This window comes from Urocitellus parryii, chromosome 15, assembly GCF_045843805.1.
Source record: "Urocitellus parryii isolate mUroPar1 chromosome 15, mUroPar1.hap1, whole genome shotgun sequence".
Lineage (NCBI taxonomy): Eukaryota > Metazoa > Chordata > Mammalia > Rodentia > Sciuridae > Urocitellus > Urocitellus parryii.
Window position 1 is genome coordinate 1,726,616 of NC_135545.1, and position 16,201 is coordinate 1,742,816.

Consider the following 16,201-nt stretch of genomic DNA (forward strand, 5'->3'; position numbering starts at 1 on the left):
CCTCGGCCGCCTGCGCCGGCGCGCGGCGCCTTTGTGAGCGCGGCGGTCGGCGGAGGTTCAGCCCCGGTCCGCCCGCGCGCCCCGAGCGAGGAGGCGGTGAGCAGAGCCGGGGCCGGGGGACGGCGTGGGAGGGCGCGACCTGTGCGACCAGGGACACCGCGCCCGAGATTGAATGTTACACTGTGTCTGACGGTGTGACACCGCGCCCGCGGGCCGTGCTTGCGGCTGAGACTGTGGGGGTGACAGTATGACATCGCGCCCACGTGCACGGGCCGTCCTCGCTGCTGAGACTGAGAGTGTGACACTGTGTGTGACAGCGTGACAGAGTGCATGGGCTGTGTTCGCGGCTGAGACTTGAGAGTGTGACACTGTGTGTGACAGAGTGACAGTGCATGGGCTGTGTTCGCGGCTGACACTGAGAGTGTGACACTGTGTGTGACAGCGTGCATGGGCTGTGCACATGGCTGAGATTGAGTGTGATACTGTGATAGTGTGGGCTGACCCAGCTCACAACTGAGACTGAGTGTGACACTGTGACAGTGTAACGGCGTGTATGGGCCATGCTTGCAGCTGAGACTGAGACACTGTGTGACAGTGTGACACTGTGCCAATGTGCATGGGCCATGCTGGCATGTGAGGCTGTGAGAATGTGACACTGTGTGTGATAGTGTGACACCACACAAGTGTGCACAGGCTGTGCTTGCCACTGAGACGAGAGTGACATTGTGTGACAGGTGACACCACGCTCACATGCGCAGGCTGTGCTCACAGCTGAGGCTTTCAGAGTATGATAGTTTGACATTGTGCCACCAAGTATTAGGGGGCCCATGACACCCTGTAAGACTGGAAGTGAAGTTGTGACATTGTGTGACAGTATGAGATCTACAAATCTATACAAGGGAGCCTGGACAGTGTGTGTTGGTTGTACCACCCTGTAACAATGTGGGAGACTGAAAATGTGTCTGATGCTCTCTATGACAGTATGAGACCACCCCATCATGTGAGATGGGGCCCGTGACTCCCTGAACACTGCTGTGAGGCTGAGAGCATGTGTGTAACACTGTGACAGTAAGAGACGGTGTCAGCATGTGGGGGGGACACAACAGTGTATGAGACTGAGATGGAATGTCTGTCACCATGTGACAACATGACACTGTGATCTGGACTGTGACAGTACAGCACATGACACTGTGTGACAGCGAACCCCTGGCACCATGTATCAGAGGTCCTGTAACTGGGATTATGACTGCGTCAGATGGTATGACCTTTGGAGTCTGACCGTGTAAGACTGTCACTATGGGACCATGTGAGACTGAACACAGTTGGACTGGGGGTAGCTGGGTGTGGTGGACTGGGTGTTTGAATTTAAGCCTTCTGATCCCAGGCCCAGGGCCCTCTCCACCCCATATACTGGGCAAGTGCTCTACCACTTTACTACGTCCCCAGCCTTCTTTGTGTTTTATTTTGAGACACAATTTGTTAAATTGCCCAGATTAGATTGAAACTTGGGCTCCTACGGCCTTAGCTTCCTGGTTAGATGGGATTGCAGGTGTGGGCCACCGGGCCCAGCTAGAGCTTCTTATACTCACTATGCTGCTTTGTTCTGTTTTGTTGTTGTTGTTTTAGTTTGTTTGTTTTTCCCCCTGCAGTGCTAGAGATGGAACTCAGGGATGCCAGATGCTAGACAAGCACTCTACCACTGAGCTATACCTCCAGCCCTATGCTGCTGCTTATTGCTTTATTCTTCAAGTTAGTGAGCTCTAGTGGAAAAGAACTCAGGGTTAAGAGGTTCCAATGACTGTCCACCAAGAGTCTTGTCTCCTACCTCCATTGACCCTTTCTCAGGAAATGCTCAGAGAAGTCAAGAGCTTGGTTTTTAGATGCATTTGTTATCAGCCAGGACCCAAAGCAGGTTGTCCTGACTCTTGTCTAATGTCTTCAGACAACATGACCCCTCTGATGCCCACTCTGTGTAAAGGTGCTTTCCCTAATACATTCACTTGGTGGCTTTCTCTCTTAATTCTTTTTAAAAGGTTGGACATATTTCCTTTCAACATCATCATCTGGTAGAAAGACTAAAAATTAAGACCTCATTTCCAGTTTGGCCTGATTATTACCATGACACTTTGGGTATGTTTTGGATTTTATTTTTTTAGACAGGGTCCTACTAAGTTGCTGAAGCTGGCCTCAGACTTGATACTCTTGCCTCAGCCTCTGGAGTCAACCTCTGTAATTCCACTGGTGAAAAGCCTTCATAAATGAAAAGAGTGGAAAATCCTTCCTTGATAATACCATTCTGTAGTTGCTGTTATTGTCCTTTTTTTTTTTTTTTGAATGTTTTTTTAGTTGTAGATGGACACAGTATCTTTATTTATTTATTTTTGTGTGGTGCTGAGGATCAAACGCAGTACCTCACATGTGCAGTGTGCTCTATCACTGAGCCTCAGCTCCAGTTATTGTTTATAATTTAAAATGAGTAGATAATTTATGCACAAATTGTATATTGTATTCTTGAGATATAATTGTAAATTGTAAGTTCAGAATTCTTTTGAAAAACAATTGTCAGTTTAGATAAATGTCTCAATTCAGTGACACTGAAAGCTTCAGTTGCGGAGGAAGAGAGGGAAGGAAAGATTGTTTCTAGGCTGGTCACCTTGGGAGCTGCTGAGCTAATCTGGCACTCTGTGGTTTCTTTTTCCCTCTCCAGCTCGATTTTCTCAGGACCCTGCCCCTCTTCCAGAGGGGAATTTGAAGGAGGAGGACAGAAGAACTCATAAACTCTTAGAAGTCTTAAAGCCATGTCCAAGGTAAGAAGCATTTCTCTAAAACACCATCTTATTTTTCAGGTTATATGAACATTTAACTTTTCTTCCATAATGCCATAGCCTAACAAAATCTCATTTATGGGGCCAGTGTTGGACTCAGTGGTAGAGCACTTGCCTAGCATGCGTGAGGTACTGGGTTCGATCCCTGGCACCACATGAAAATTTAAAAAATAAACAAAAATAAAAATTTAAAAAACAAGTTAAAAAAATCTCATTTATGAGTGACTTGCTCCTTATACCTTTCATTCCAGAAAAAAAGGAAGTCCCCGAAAAGCCATGAACTTCCTTATTTTCCCCTAATTCGTATTTTCATCTTTATTCAAGGAACATTCCGCACCTCCACTGAGCACATTATTTGAGGTGATTTTGAGGAGTGAGATGTATTGTATCTTGAGCATAAGAGTGTGGATCAGCGGAGGCAGGGCTTTTTGAAGGTACTTTGGTGGAGTTTGAAGGGTAGAATTTTATGGGAATAGTAAATTCTCATTTTAGGGACATCCTGAGTTCACAGGAGGCTGCAGCTATGATATTCTAGGCCATCCAGTTAAGATTAGTGGAATTAATGTGGAAAATGGATACTTTTTTTAAAAAAGAGAGTTATGGGGGAAGCACTTGAAGCTACATTTTTTTAAAAATTGGAAAAGATCTATAATAATGAAAATTGTAATAGCCTATGGAATTGGAACTAGAAGAAACATGAAAAGATCAGTATATAATGTCCAGAAACAAATATAAGAATTCCATAAGAATGGAAAATATTTACTCATTCACTGAACATGTAGTTACTAAAGACTGTTAACTAAGTGCTGTGGAAAATAAAAATAGACATTGTCTATGTAGAATTTAACGTCTACTAGTTTGCTTATTATATGATAATGAACTGGTATAGTTTTACATCAGTGGGGAAAGAATGGATTATTCACTTAGAAAAAAACGTTCTTCCTTACACTTAGAGATTTTGTAGGTTAAACATTAAAAAAAAAAAAAGATTAAAATACAGAGAATGGTTGTATGAGAAATGCAGGCCAGATTTGGCCTGCAAGAGGAACATGCCCTGGTGAGTGAGAAATAATCTATAGCAACACTACCAATAGAACTTGCAGCCTTCTGCCTCAGCCTCCTGTGTCATGGGATTGTAGGTGTGGTCTACCATGATCACCCCAGTGTGATTTTTTTTTTTTTTTTTTTTTGGTACTGGGGATTGATTCAGGAGTACTCAACCACTGAGCCACATCCCTAGCCCTCTTTTGTATTTTATTTAGAGACAGGGTTTCACTGAGTTGCTCAACACCTCACTTTTGCTGAGCTTGGTTGGAACTCATGATCCTCCTGCCTCAGCCTTCTGAGTCACTGGAATTAAAGGCATGCACCACTGTGCCTGTCTCTCAGTGTTATTTTAATGCATACCTTTTGAGAATCTCTGCCAACAGAGATTATATTTAAAGTATGACTCTTACAAATAGCGTATAGTTGTTTTTTTTAAATCCAATATGGTAATCTTGGTCTTTTAATTAGTGTTTAGTACATTTTCATTTAATGTTATTACTCATGAATGTGTGTCTAAACCTACCATATTTCTGTTTGTTTTCCATTTATACCATTTTTTCTTGGTTCCTTTATTTCTCCTTTTTTGCCTTCTGATAAATCAAGCATTTTCCCCTTATTATCTTATTAAGTGCTATCAACTTTATAACCTTTTAGTGACTACTTTAAATAATATTCATCCATTACTTATTATATAATATCTTGTTTACTTCCCTAGTGTATCCTGCTTTCCCCAGATTGGGAAATGCCCTGACATTTAGTATGCATAACCTATTAGTTTATTCTTGATTGATTACAGTTTTCCGTCAGCCCAATTTTGTGTGCGTATGTATGTATGTATGTATGGTAGATCTTTTCCATCACAATAGCTATTCTCTCTGAAATTGTATACTTTCCATCAAAGCAAGCAAAAAAGTCATCTACCAGTTATTTGACATGAATTGCTATGAACTTAGTACACTGTCAGAAGATTTTTCTATATGCAATATTATATCCAAAACTGAAGACAATTTAACTCTCTCACTTAGGCCCGTAGTAGGATTTGAACACTAATTGAACAAATATGTGTTTGTGTCATTTCAGGATTTGGTGACATTTGGGGATGTGTCTGTAAGTTTCAGTCAAGAGGAGTGGGAATGGCTGAACCCCACTCAGAGGACTTTGTACAGGAAGGTCATGTTGGAGAACTATAGGAGCCTGGTATCACTGGGTAAGGAGGACTCCTTATAATTCAAAATTTCTCTGCAGGTTTTCGTTCCAGTGTTTGGAGAGCCTCCAGTGTGCCTCCTGAAGGATTCTTTCCTGAGCGGGGTGCCCTGGTGTGTGCCTGTAGTCTCATCTACCTCAGAGGCTGTGACAGGAGAGTTGTAGAGCCCAGCAGGGCCAGCCTGGCCAGCATAGCAAGACCCCATATAAAAGTCTTTTTTCTTATGCTCCCCCAAATAGGTGGAGTTTTGTAGAATTGGTATCTTCATTAGTATGGTCCTGCAATTTCATCTTCCCCATTTTTCAGAATATTTTACCACTTCTTTATCTTCTTCCTATGATGCCCCCCGCCCCCCCCCCCCAGTCCTGATGACCAAGAAACTTGACTAATTTACAGGTGTGGCTAATTCCTCTTTTATCTCTTATAAGCAGGGATTTCTTTTTCTAAGCCAGATGTGATCTCATTATTGGAGCAAGGAAAAGAGCCCTGGATTGTGAAGAAGGAAGGAACAAGAGGAACATGCCCTGGTGAGTGAGAGAACTAGGAGGCACACTGCTAGGGACAGTGTAGCTTCAGCTCAGAATGGATGCCTCCTGGGGGCTCTATTCAAAGCAGAGGCCTGAGAAGTAATATTTTTAGCATAGTGCCTTGATTTATTGTTTTTGTATATCTTCTCTCGAAAATTATTACCTTCTCCGATGACTCATTTTCCTGATCTCTGGGTCCAAATGTCAGTGTCTCCTTGTCCTTGTCTAGTTTTGCACTAGTTATTCATTCTATTTGTTTAAATTCAGACTTTGTTCCTTTCCAGATATTTATTCCTTTGATTGAAGGATTGATTCATTTTTTATTTACTTATTATTTCACTGAGTTTCTGTTTTGAGCACAACACCTTGCTAAATTCTTGGGATTATTAAAGAGTTTTATAAACCATAAAAAAAAAATAAAGCATTTCTATTTTTTTTTTTAATTGGCATACCAGGGATTGAACTCAAGGGTACTCGACCACTGAGCCACATCCGAGGCCTATTTTGTATTTTATTTAGGAATAGGGTCTCACTGACTTGCTTAGTACCTCACTTTTGCTGAGGCTGGCTTTGAACTTGTGATCCTCCTGCCTCAGCCTCCCGAACCTCTGGGATTACAGGCATTGGCCACCATGCCCAGCTATAGTTTTATTTTCAAGTCTAAGTAACTGGAAGGTGATACTTAATAGAAACAATCATAAGAAAATATCTTGGTAGGAGGAAAGATGAGGAATTTTGCTGGGGAAAAAAATTTATTCTCATGACATATGAAGGTTTCCAAGTGTAGAAATGCAACATGCAACTGGACTGGAAGACAGAGGTTCAAAAAAAAATCTAATTTAAAGATGTGAGTGTGAATGAATGAGATCACCTGTCTTGAGAGTTTGAGAGGTAAAGACTTAAAGTCTTATCAAAAGCAGATCTTTGACAACTTTCTCAGGGTCCTTTGTATTAAATTGACTCTGTAGGTTTGTCTTTGGTTAAAAAAATTTTTCTATATAACTATCCGTTTCATTATCAGATTTTTTTCCCATGATTCTGAACAAAATAATCTTTTTTTTAAGCTTTATTTTATTTATTTATATGTGGTGCTGAGGATTGAACCCAGAGCCTTGCACATGCTAGGCGAGCGCTCTCCCAGTTCTTTAGTCTTTTCTTTGATAGTACTGGGGCAGTCTACCATTGAGCCAGATCCCCAGCCCCAGCCCCAGCCCCAGCCCTACCCCAGCCCCAGCCTTTTTTTTTTTTTAGACTTGGTCTAAGTTGCGGAGGCTGACCTTGAACTTTTGATCTCTCTGCCTCAGCCTACTGAATTGCCAGGATTGCAGGCATGTGCCACCACGCCTGGCAAGTTTCTTATTTTATATAGTCATTGTTTTTTTTTTTTTAATTTATTAGGTTGCCACTCATAAATCAGTTTTCTTTTTCAAGACCCAGCTAATGGATTTCTCTTTTTAGTGTTACTGCTCTTCTCTTTTTCAGTTCTTTGTTCTTTTGCTTTTCTTCCCTTACTGACTTTTTCCTTCTAATTTTCTTATTTATTTTGTTCTCTATGTTGCTGAAATGAGAGCTTAATATGTTAATTTCATTTTCTTTTATTCAGTAATGAAATTATTAAGAGCTATGTATTTTAAATCTTTTTCTAGAACTCTCTCCTACAGACTTTGACATTTAAAAGTTTTGTTATTGCCATTTCCCAAATAATCTACAATTTTAAAGTTCCCTTTCACTGAAGAATTGTTTAAAAAATAATTTTCTGGTTTTAATATATTTTGATCTACTTATTCTATTGTATTTTATCAGATCCTATTAATATTAAGGATATTTATAAACAGTAAATTGTATCTACATAAATTATACAACTTAAGTAGTTCTGATATTTGCATATATCCTTAAATCTTCTCCACAATCAAGCCACATAGTATTTAGATACCAAAAGACTACTTATGGGTTGGAGGAATAGCTGAGTAGAGCATGTCCAAGACCCCAGTTTCATCCCTTGTACCACAAAAAAAAAAAAAAGGAAAAAGAAAAAAAGATTACATCTAGCTCTGTGCAGTCCACCCTTTTCTCCATCTCCAGTTCCAAGTGAATACTGATATTTTCTTTGTCACATTAGATTAGGTTGCAGCCAAACTAAATGAAATCATCTACTGTGGCTTAGGTTCTGTCCAGCATCTCTTACTTGGCATGATGATCTTGAAATCTGCCCACACTGTTCATGTATGAATATGTGGCTCCTTTTTTTGTGGTTATTATCTTTTTAGTTGTAGGTGGACACACCGTATCTTTGTTTTTACCTGGTGGTGAAGATTCAACCCAGTGCCTCACACTCGAGGCAAGCGCTTTACCACTGAGCCACAACCTCAGTCCCACATTGATCCTTTGATTGGTGAGGAGTTTTACATTGAATAGCATCCATTGTGAATGGATAAACAGATCACCCACCTGTGTTGTTTCCAGTTTGGGCTATTATAAATAAAGCTGCTATGAAGCGGTCATGTGAAGAACATTGGGTAGACAGTTCTTTTCATTTCTCTTGAGTAAATATCTAAACTAGGTCATATGATAATTATACGTTTAACTTCATAAGAAACTGCCAAAGATTCCCAAAGGGACTGTCCATTGTACATAACCTTTAGCAATATATAAGCATCTTGTTTGCTTTATGCCCTCAAAAAATATTATTATTATCAGTATTAATTTTAATCTAAGTCATTTTAATGGTGGTATTGTAGTTTTGTTCTGTTCTGTTCTATTTGTACTGGGGATTAACCTGGGGGCAATTTACCATTGAGATACATTCCCAGCTTTTTATTTTGTTTTTAAAACGGGGTCTCACTGAGTTGCTTAGGGTCTCTTTAGGTTGCTGAGGCTGGTCTTGAACTTGAGATCCTCCTGTGTCAGTCTCCCAAGCCACTGGGGTTTCAGGCAGGTACCACTGCACCTGGAAATTTATACATTTATCCTTTCACCAGAACCACATTGCCTTGATTGCTGTAGCATTATGATTAATTTTGATATCAGATTGTGCCATTTGTTAAATCACTTTGACTATTGGAAGTCATTTGCATTTTACAATGAAGTTTAGAATTTCTCTTCAACAAGGTTGGGTTTTGGTTGGGATTATGTTGAATCCATGTACCCATTGAGTGAGAAGTGACACCTTAACAACATTTTTAGCTAGGTGCAGTTGCACATGCCTATAATCCCAGCAGCTCAGGAGGCTGGGGCGGGAAGATCATGAATTCAAAGCCAGCCTCAACAGTGGCAAAGCAATAAGCAACTCAGTGAGACCCTGTCTCTAAATAAAATACAAAATAGGGCTGGGGATGTGGCTCAGTGGTCAAGTGCCCCTGAGTTCAATCCCAGGTAATCCCTCCCTGAAAAAAAATTTTTTTTGATTCTTCTAATCATGAGTATGTTTTTTTTTAATATTTTTGTAGTTGTAGATGGAGATAATACTTTTATTTATTTATTTTTATGTGGTGCTGGGGATCCAACCCAATGCCTCACACATGCTAAGCAGTCACTCTACTACTGAGCCACAACTTCAGCCCCCATGAGTGTGTTTTAATAAGCCATTTAGTATACTTTAATTTCTCATAGGATTACTTTATAGTATCTAGTGTAGTGATGTTGTATAGCTTTTTAAATTTTTTCCTGAATCTTTTATGGTTTTTGGGTATCACTATAAATATAATTTTTAAAAATTCTGTTTTCCAATAGTGTTCTGCTTGTATGCAAAGAATGTAAAGTGTTTTTATATTAACTCATTTCTACTATAAGTATCTTAAAGAGTTTCATATAGGATTATAGGAATTCTTTTATATATTTCTGAGGATTTTTAAAAAACACAGTTATAACATCTGCATATACAGTTTTATTTCTTTCTGATCATTTCTTTTTCTTGATGTATTGCAATAGCTAGCATCTCCTATACAATGTTGAATACAAGTGGTAAGAACAAATATATTTATGTTGTGCCATTCTTGAGAGGAAATGTATTCTATCCCTATTCCCTTGATATAAGCTATAGTTCTTTCCTTAGATAATCTTGATGAATTCAATGCAATTCCTTTTAAAATATATTTTTTAGATATTGATGGATCTTTATGTTATTCATTTATTTATATGTGGTGCTGAGAATTGAACCCAGTGCCTCACACATGCTAGGCAAGTGTTCTACCGCTGAGCTCTAGCCCCAGCCCCTAAAATTTTTTATAGTGGGTCAAATACTCATTCTAAACATGATCACGCAGTTTTTCATCTTTATTCTGTATTAATATGATGAATTGCATTGATGATTTTCAAATATTAAACCAATTTGCTTTCCAGGGATAAAACTCTACTTGGTCAAGATTATGCTTTTCATATTGTCCTGCATTTGATTTGGCAAAGTTTGACTAAATATTTTACATTTTTTGGGCTGGGGATGTGGCTCAGGCGGTAGCGCGCTCGCCTGGCATGCATCCTCAGCACCACATACCAACAAAGATGTTGTGTCCGCCGAGAACTTTAAAAAAAATAAATAAATAAATATTAAAAATTCTCACTCTCTCCTCTCTCACTCTCTGTAAAAAAAAAAAAAAAAAAAAAAAAAAAAATTTACATTTTTTTTATATATACTGGAGTTTATTGCTTAGAAAACAATATAACTTCAACGCTGAAATTGAGAGGACATTTTCAAAATATGTGAAAAATAGTACTGTTTTATATGCTTGTTTAAATGTTCCAATAATTTTGATATATTTCTGTCACTATAGTAGTTTAGTTAAGCAATCACTTTGATAATTTCTGCACTGTTTATTACAGAAATTTTCAAGTGTGCTAAAATAGAAAGGAGACTGTAATGTACACCCAAGTAATATTTTACATTTATGTTCATATGCTACATGGATTTACCCTTTTGTAATTTCCTTACCAAGATAATGCTGGCATTATGGAAACAAGTTGGGAAGTATTTCATCCTCTCCTATTTTATGAAAAAGTTGGGTATAATAGTATTGTTTTTCCCCTACACTGGTGGAATTCAATAGTTAAGACATCTATGCCTGGAATGTTGTTTATGTGGAATATTTTTATCCATTAATAGATTTAATGGATATAAGGGTTATTTTTGTTATATAATTCTTGAATCAACTATAGTAGGGTATATCTTTCAGGGGATTTGTACAGTTTATTTGAGTTGTCCAGTTTATGTATATGTTGTTCATAATATTTTCTTCTTAATGTATATAGGGTATATGATAATTCTTTTCAGTTTGTTTTTTGTTGTTTTGTGTTTTGTCTATGGTACTGGGAATTAAATGCAGGGGTGCTCTACCATTGAGCTGCATCCCCAGCCCCTTGTATTTTTATTCTGAGACAGGGACTTTCTAAGTGGCTGAGGCTGGCCTTGAACCTGTGATCCTCCTGCCTTAGCCTCCTGCATGGCTAGGATTCCAAGTGCATTCGATCACACCAGACTCCTCTTTAAAGCTCTGATTTTTCTGACTTCTATTCTTTTTTTTTTTTTTTCCCTAATCAGTGATCTTTTCAGTGAACCTACTTTTGGTTTGGACTTCTCTGTCAATTGTTTTCTATTTTGTTATTTTCTCTAGTTAGCTTTTTTTTTTTTTCCTATTTTCATTGGGTTTATTGTGGTTTTTCTTCTCACTTAGATTCTTGATGTTTATACTTTTAGGTTTTTTTCTACTATAAGTATCTTAAAGAGTTTCCTTTAAGTACTGTTTTAGCTACATCTTACAAATTTCCTTGTGTTATATTATCATTATTGGTCAATATAAGATATTTTCTGATTTTTTTGATTAAACTCTTTGACCCATGAATTATATAGAAATGAATTGTTTCTATATAATTTCCCAGATGTGTGAATTTTACAAGACATCATTATTTATTCATTTTGAATTTAATTCTGTTGAAGTTAAAGAACATACTGTTTACTAAGACTTGGCTTATGAACCAGCATTCCGTCTATCTTATTGAACATGCCAACAATACCTGTTGTACAGTTGATGTGCATAGTGTTCTATTAATATAAATTACATCAAGTTAGTTAATCCAGACATTATCTTCTATGTATCTACTAATTTTTATCTAGTTTTATCAATTGCTGGATATAACATATTGAAATCACTTACTATGATTATACAGTATCCATTAGTACTTAATATTGTCAGATTTTGTTTTAAGGTATATGAGGCTATGCATTAGATGCATACACATTAATAATTATAATTTCCTGATGACTTGATCATTTATCATTGTGATATATGCCTCCTTGTTTTTGGTGATGCTCTCCTTTGAAGTCTGTTTTATCTGTATGAACAGAGGCACTCTGGCCTGTACTTACTGTTTGCATGTTACTGTGGACAGCATGGGTCTTCTTTCTTAAACTTGCTACCCTTTAACTGCTAAGGAAATCCATCAATATTTAGTATGCAGGTTGAACATCCCCAATCCAGAAATCTGAAATTCTCCAAAATCTGAAACTTTTGAATGCTGACATGCCGTATGTGCAAAGTTCCACACCATGAGACTTGTTTTATCCATAAAATCATTTAAAATATTGTATAAAATTACATCCAAGCTACATGAAAGTTTATATGAAATGTAAATTAGTTTTGTGTTTCCACTTAGGTCCCATCCCTAAGATGTTTATTTTTATTTATATATCTATTTTTTTCAAAAATGCAAAAAAAAAAATCTAATATCCAGAATACTTCTGGTTCTGACCATAAGAGATACTCAACCTGTAATTATTTAGGTAGCTTGATTTTGGTCTGCCATCATCATTTTTTTTTCTTTGCTCTTTTATTCTTCTGTTTTCCTCTTCTTTTAGCTTATTTGAATATGTTTTAGAATGTTAATTTATTTCCTGGCTTTTTAGGTGTACCCTTTTTACATTATATTTTCAGTGGCTGCTGTTGGGCAGTAGTACTCAAAAATATGATCTTGAGATGAGCAGCGTCACCTGGGAACTCATTAGAAATTTGGATATTCAGCTCACTTCCCAGACCTACTCAAAAACTCTGTGCATGGGGCCCAGTGATCTGCATGTTTTTTCTATTTGTGGTACTGGGGGTTGGACACAGGGGTGCACTACTGTAAGCTGCATCCCAACTCTATTTCTGTGTGTAGGCATTTAGTGAACTCTTATTTTTTTTTGAGGGAGGGGTCTCACTAAGCTGCCAGGGTTGGCCTTTAACTTGTGATTCTCCTGCCTCAGCCTCCTGAGGTGCAGCAATCTATATTTTAACAAGTTCTGTAGGTAATTCTGATATATTCTAAAATCTGAGAGTTGTATGGCTGTAATGAATATAATATAGGTCCCTCACTTATCAGTCCATTGAAAATTAATATTAAAAATCACACTACTTTTATTTTTATTTTTTTATTACAGTTTTATGAATTTAATCCTGAGTTTGCCTAGATTGAGTCTTCAGGACTGCCTCTTCATGTTGACTTTCTAGGGGACATTCACGAGTTGGTGTGTGATTATTTAGCTACAGGGTAGGAGTCTGCAAGAGCATTGAGGAAAGGCAGCAGGAGTAATCAGCTGCAATTCAGATCTGTTGTCTTGATAGTTTTCTACCACATTTCCTTATCTACTGTGACATATCCAGTTTTCTAGTAGTATTTCAGTCATTTACTTCATTTGTGCAAGCAGATCATTCAAATGAAAGGACAAATTAATGTGGCGTTTCAAGTGTTATTGATTCACAATCCTAATCCTGGCCTATTCTAGGCAATGGGTATTCAAGAAATAGGAAGGGATGGTTCCTGCATATACAAGTGTCCATTCTCGTGATGACAGAGATTAAATTAACATGTATGATAATGCGAACTAAGTTAAGTGCTATGAAGTGCCAGACAAAGAACAGATAGTGCTAAGTGTGTAGTAATTTATATTAGGAGGTCAAGGAAGGTCACCTAGAGAGGTAATGTGTGAGCAGACCCTGAGTGCAGCCCACTAAGGGAGGCAAGAAGGTATTTAGGGCAGGCACTTTCAAGTGGGAATACCCACTAGCTGAAGCCCAGTAGGCAGGAGGACAGGTGGAAGGGGTCAGAGAACAGGCCCCACAGGACTATAGACCAGGCTAGGGATTTTGATTTTAATGTACACTGGTAAGAAATCACTGGAAAGGAGAAGGCAGATTAAGGCCTGGGCTGTTAATAAAAGCAAATAGCTCGATACAAAATTTTTGTTTTATGTAAAGGAATCTTAGCTTCAAAGATCAATTGAAAGAAAATGTATGTTTAGTTGGAATTTAGCATATAGAAAATTATGCTCAGAAAGACCTTTCTCTAATTGCAAAAGTTTACACATATAGCTTGATGAACAAGCAGTTTCATGTGCATCCTAAGGCTTCTGGTGTGTCTTTAGTTTTGGGGGATCCATGGAGGCTTATTAGCTATATTCTTGACATTTTACACTTGGTGCTTTTTGTTGTTGTTGTTGTTACTGGAATTGAACACAGGGGGCACTCTACTACTGAGATACACCAACCCCATCCTCAGGCCTTCTTCTTCTTTTTTTTTTTTTTTTTTTTTTGGACAGGGTCTTGTTGCCTAGGTCTTGTGGCTTTGAATTTGTGGTCCTCAGCCTCCTGAGTTGCTGCGATTACAGGCAGGCAAGACTGCACTTAGTTTTTAAAATCTACTTTTTAAAAATAACCAACTTAGATTGAATGCATATTAAACTGCAGCAATAGAGGGAAGATGAAGACTATAATATTAACTTAGATATGAAACAGCATTGTGATTTTCAATGACCTCTTCAGTGTTTTGCTCTTCTAATATCACCTTACTGGTTATATATGATTATTTTATTTCCTGAATCACCTTTCTTAAGCTCTCGTTGTTTGTACTTTCATAAGTCTTAGAATGCATTGAGACATTAATTTTGAATTTTCATTTTCCAATTTTTGTTTTAGAAATTTCTTATAATGAAAAAAATACAAAATATGTTTGTTTTATTGATATATTTTAGATTGGGAGTATCTATTTAAAAACAGTGACTTTTCATCAAAGCAAGATGTTTATCAAGAATCCGCCAAAGCAGTGACACTGGGAAGAAGCCATCTCTCTCATAGCCTTGTGTGCCCCAGTTGGAAACACTGTGTAAGTGAGGACTGGTTTAAGAACAAGTTTGGAAGTCAGGAGTTACATTCTGATCAACTTACCATCACTCATAAAGAAATCCTCCCTGAAGATCAAAGTAATGAGTGTAATAAATCCTGGGAAACATTCAGTCTGGATGCAAGACTAAATATACATCAGAGATTCCCCACCAAAGAAAGAGTGCATAAGTGTGAACCACAAAAGAGATGTTATCGAAAAAAATCTGTTGAAATGAAACATAAGAAGGTGTATGTAGAAAAGAAACTTTTGAAATGTAATGAATGTGAGAAGGTCTTCAATCAGAGCTCATCACTTACTCTCCATCAGAGAATTCATACTGGAGAGAAACCCTATGCGTGTGTGGAATGTGGGAAAACCTTCAGCCAGAGTGCAAACCTAGCTCAACATAAAAGAATACATACTGGGGAGAAGCCTTTTGAATGTAAAGAATGTAGGAAGGCCTTCAGCCAGAACGCACACTTGGCTCAGCACCAGAGGGTTCACACTGGAGAGAGGCCTTATCAGTGTCAGGAATGTAAAAAGGCCTTCAGCCAGATCGCCCACCTGACTCAGCACCAGAGGGTTCACACTGGAGAGAGACCTTTTGAATGTATTGAGTGTGGAAAGGCCTTTAGTAATGGTTCATTTCTTGCTCAACATCAGAGGATTCACACAGGAGAGAAACCTTATGTATGTCACGTGTGTGGGAAGGCCTTTAGCCATCGTGGATACCTAATTGTACATCAGAGGATTCATACAGGAGAGAGACCCTATGAATGTAAGGAATGTAGGAAGGCCTTCAGCCAGTACGCACACCTGGCTCAGCACCAGAGGGTTCACACTGGAGAGAAGCCCTATGAATGCAAAGTATGCAGGAAAGCCTTCAGCCAGATTGCATACCTGGATCAGCACCAGAGGGTTCACACTGGAGAGAAGCCCTATGAATGTGTGGAATGTGGGAAGGCCTTTAGCAATAGTTCCTCCCTTGCACAACACCAGAGAAGTCATACTGGAGAAAAACCATATATGTGCAAGGAATGTAGGAAAACATTTAGCCAAAATGCAGGCCTTGCTCAGCATCAGAGAATTCATACTGGAGAGAAGCCTTATGAATGTAATATTTGTGGGAAAGCCTTTAGCTATAGTGGCTCTCTTACTCTACACCAGAGAATTCATACTGGAGAGAGACCCTATGAATGTAAAGATTGCAGGAAATCTTTCAGGCAGCGTGCACACCTTTCTCATCATGAGAAAATCCATACTATGGAGACATTCTTGACCATTTCCTCTTCCTCACCCTCTACATCTAATCAGTTGACAAGACCTGTAGGTTTGATCTCCTAATATGTACAAAAGCTGACCCATTTAATGCATTTCCATCATATCACCCTTATCCAATACATATGAATCTATTGCATATGGAAATGGCTTCTGGTTGGTTTACAAAGAGCACCATTGCCTCTGCCCATCAT

The 16,201-nt window shown here is 38.3% G+C and overlaps 1 protein-coding gene across 3 annotated transcripts; it reads left to right on the forward strand.

Moving 5' to 3' along the window:
- On the forward strand, window positions 1-16,201 carry Znf583 (zinc finger protein 583). Of its 3 annotated transcripts, none has more exons than XM_026381306.2 (5): window positions 1-96; window positions 2,708-2,807; window positions 4,953-5,079; window positions 5,505-5,603; window positions 14,599-16,201. In XM_026381306.2, exons 2-5 carry the CDS (start codon window positions 2,799-2,801, stop codon window positions 16,071-16,073), a joined length of 1,710 nt encoding a protein of 569 aa, XP_026237091.2. In that variant the 5' UTR covers window positions 1-96; window positions 2,708-2,798; the 3' UTR covers window positions 16,074-16,201. The 3 variants fall into 3 exon arrangements, with proteins under 3 accessions (XP_026237091.2, XP_026237092.2, XP_026237093.2); XM_026381307.2 differs by having other exon boundaries at window positions 5,508-5,603; XM_026381308.2 differs by having other exon boundaries at window positions 5,529-5,603.

What these genes read in the sequence shown, in the direction of transcription:
- Znf583 (XM_026381306.2), top strand. An exon ending in TAGGAGCCTGGTATCACTGG is followed by an intron (nt 5,080 to 5,504) that starts GTAAGGAGGACT and finishes ATCTCTTATAAG; the next exon opens with CAGGGATTTCTTTTTCTAAG. An exon ending in AACAAGAGGAACATGCCCTG is followed by an intron (nt 5,604 to 14,598) that starts GTGAGTGAGAGA and finishes GATATATTTTAG; the next exon opens with ATTGGGAGTATCTATTTAAA.